The sequence below is a fragment of the Morone saxatilis genome, unplaced genomic scaffold (genome assembly GCF_004916995.1).
Source record: "Morone saxatilis isolate NCDOM2014 unplaced genomic scaffold, NCSU_SB_2.0 Contig17, whole genome shotgun sequence".
In the NCBI taxonomy this organism is placed as follows: Eukaryota; Metazoa; Chordata; class Actinopteri; family Moronidae; genus Morone; species Morone saxatilis.
Window position 1 is genome coordinate 7,196,252 of NW_023339729.1, and position 793 is coordinate 7,197,044.

General features: G+C 61.0%; 1 protein-coding gene across 1 annotated transcript in view; it reads right to left on the reverse strand.

The window, feature by feature from the left end:
- Positions 1-650, reverse strand: part of xylt1 (xylosyltransferase I) — a 71,477-nt gene extending 70,827 nt beyond the window's left edge. The window contains exon 1 of the mRNA XM_035659403.1: positions 272-650. Coding sequence (XP_035515296.1) covers positions 272-553 — 282 coding nt within the window. The 5' untranslated portion in view covers positions 554-650. The remainder of the gene's footprint in view (positions 1-271) is intronic.
- Positions 651-793: the final 143 nt, after the last annotated feature.

Here is a 793-nt window from a genome sequence, read left to right on the forward strand (position 1 = left end):
GGGGGGGACTCGCTTCGCATCTGCCTGGCTTCAGACATCCTATCATTTCCCTACGAGGCAGCCTCCGTTCAAGTGACAACAATCATACATTCATTCATTCTGAGGCCCGGCCGTGTGGCTTATCTCCCAACCCCCCCCCCAAAAAAAAATACGCAAACTGGAGATGTTTTGACCTGCCTGCCAACCCCTCCGGGCTTCATTCCCGGTGAGACAGTCTCTTTATGTAGCGGGGATATGATATGAATACATCGGCAGCCCGCCTCTGTCTTACCGGCTGCTGTATGTGGCGAGACGTCCCCTTCCCCAGCGGAGGAAGATGCTGCTGCTGCCGCCGGACCCCGTGTTGGATATAGTCGCTGCCAGTGGCTTTGTTGCCTGCGACCCGGTCCCTCTTCTCCCGCATGTTGGAGCCTCCGTTTTCCCTGTCTTCGCCGGAGTCGAGGCTGCTGAAGTTCCACACAATCAGCGTCTGCACCAGCAGCACCGTGAGGGCTGCTATCAGGGCGGACCGCGACCGGCGGGCCAACCTGCGAGCACACAAGCCGCCAACCATCTTCGCACCGGGCTGCACGGAGCTGGAGGACCGTCTGTGGCTCTGCGCAGCGCGACCGGAGGAAAGGAGTGGAAGTAGAGGGGAGGACGATGAGGAGGTTGTGTGGTGGCGGAGGAGGAGGAGGAAGGGGAGGGGAGGGGAGGGGAGGGAGATGAGGGGAGGGGAGGGAGGCTGAGCTTTACGGTGGCGGAGGCGAGGAGGAGCTTTGAGAAGGAGAGGCACAGGGCCACCGTGTGGTGA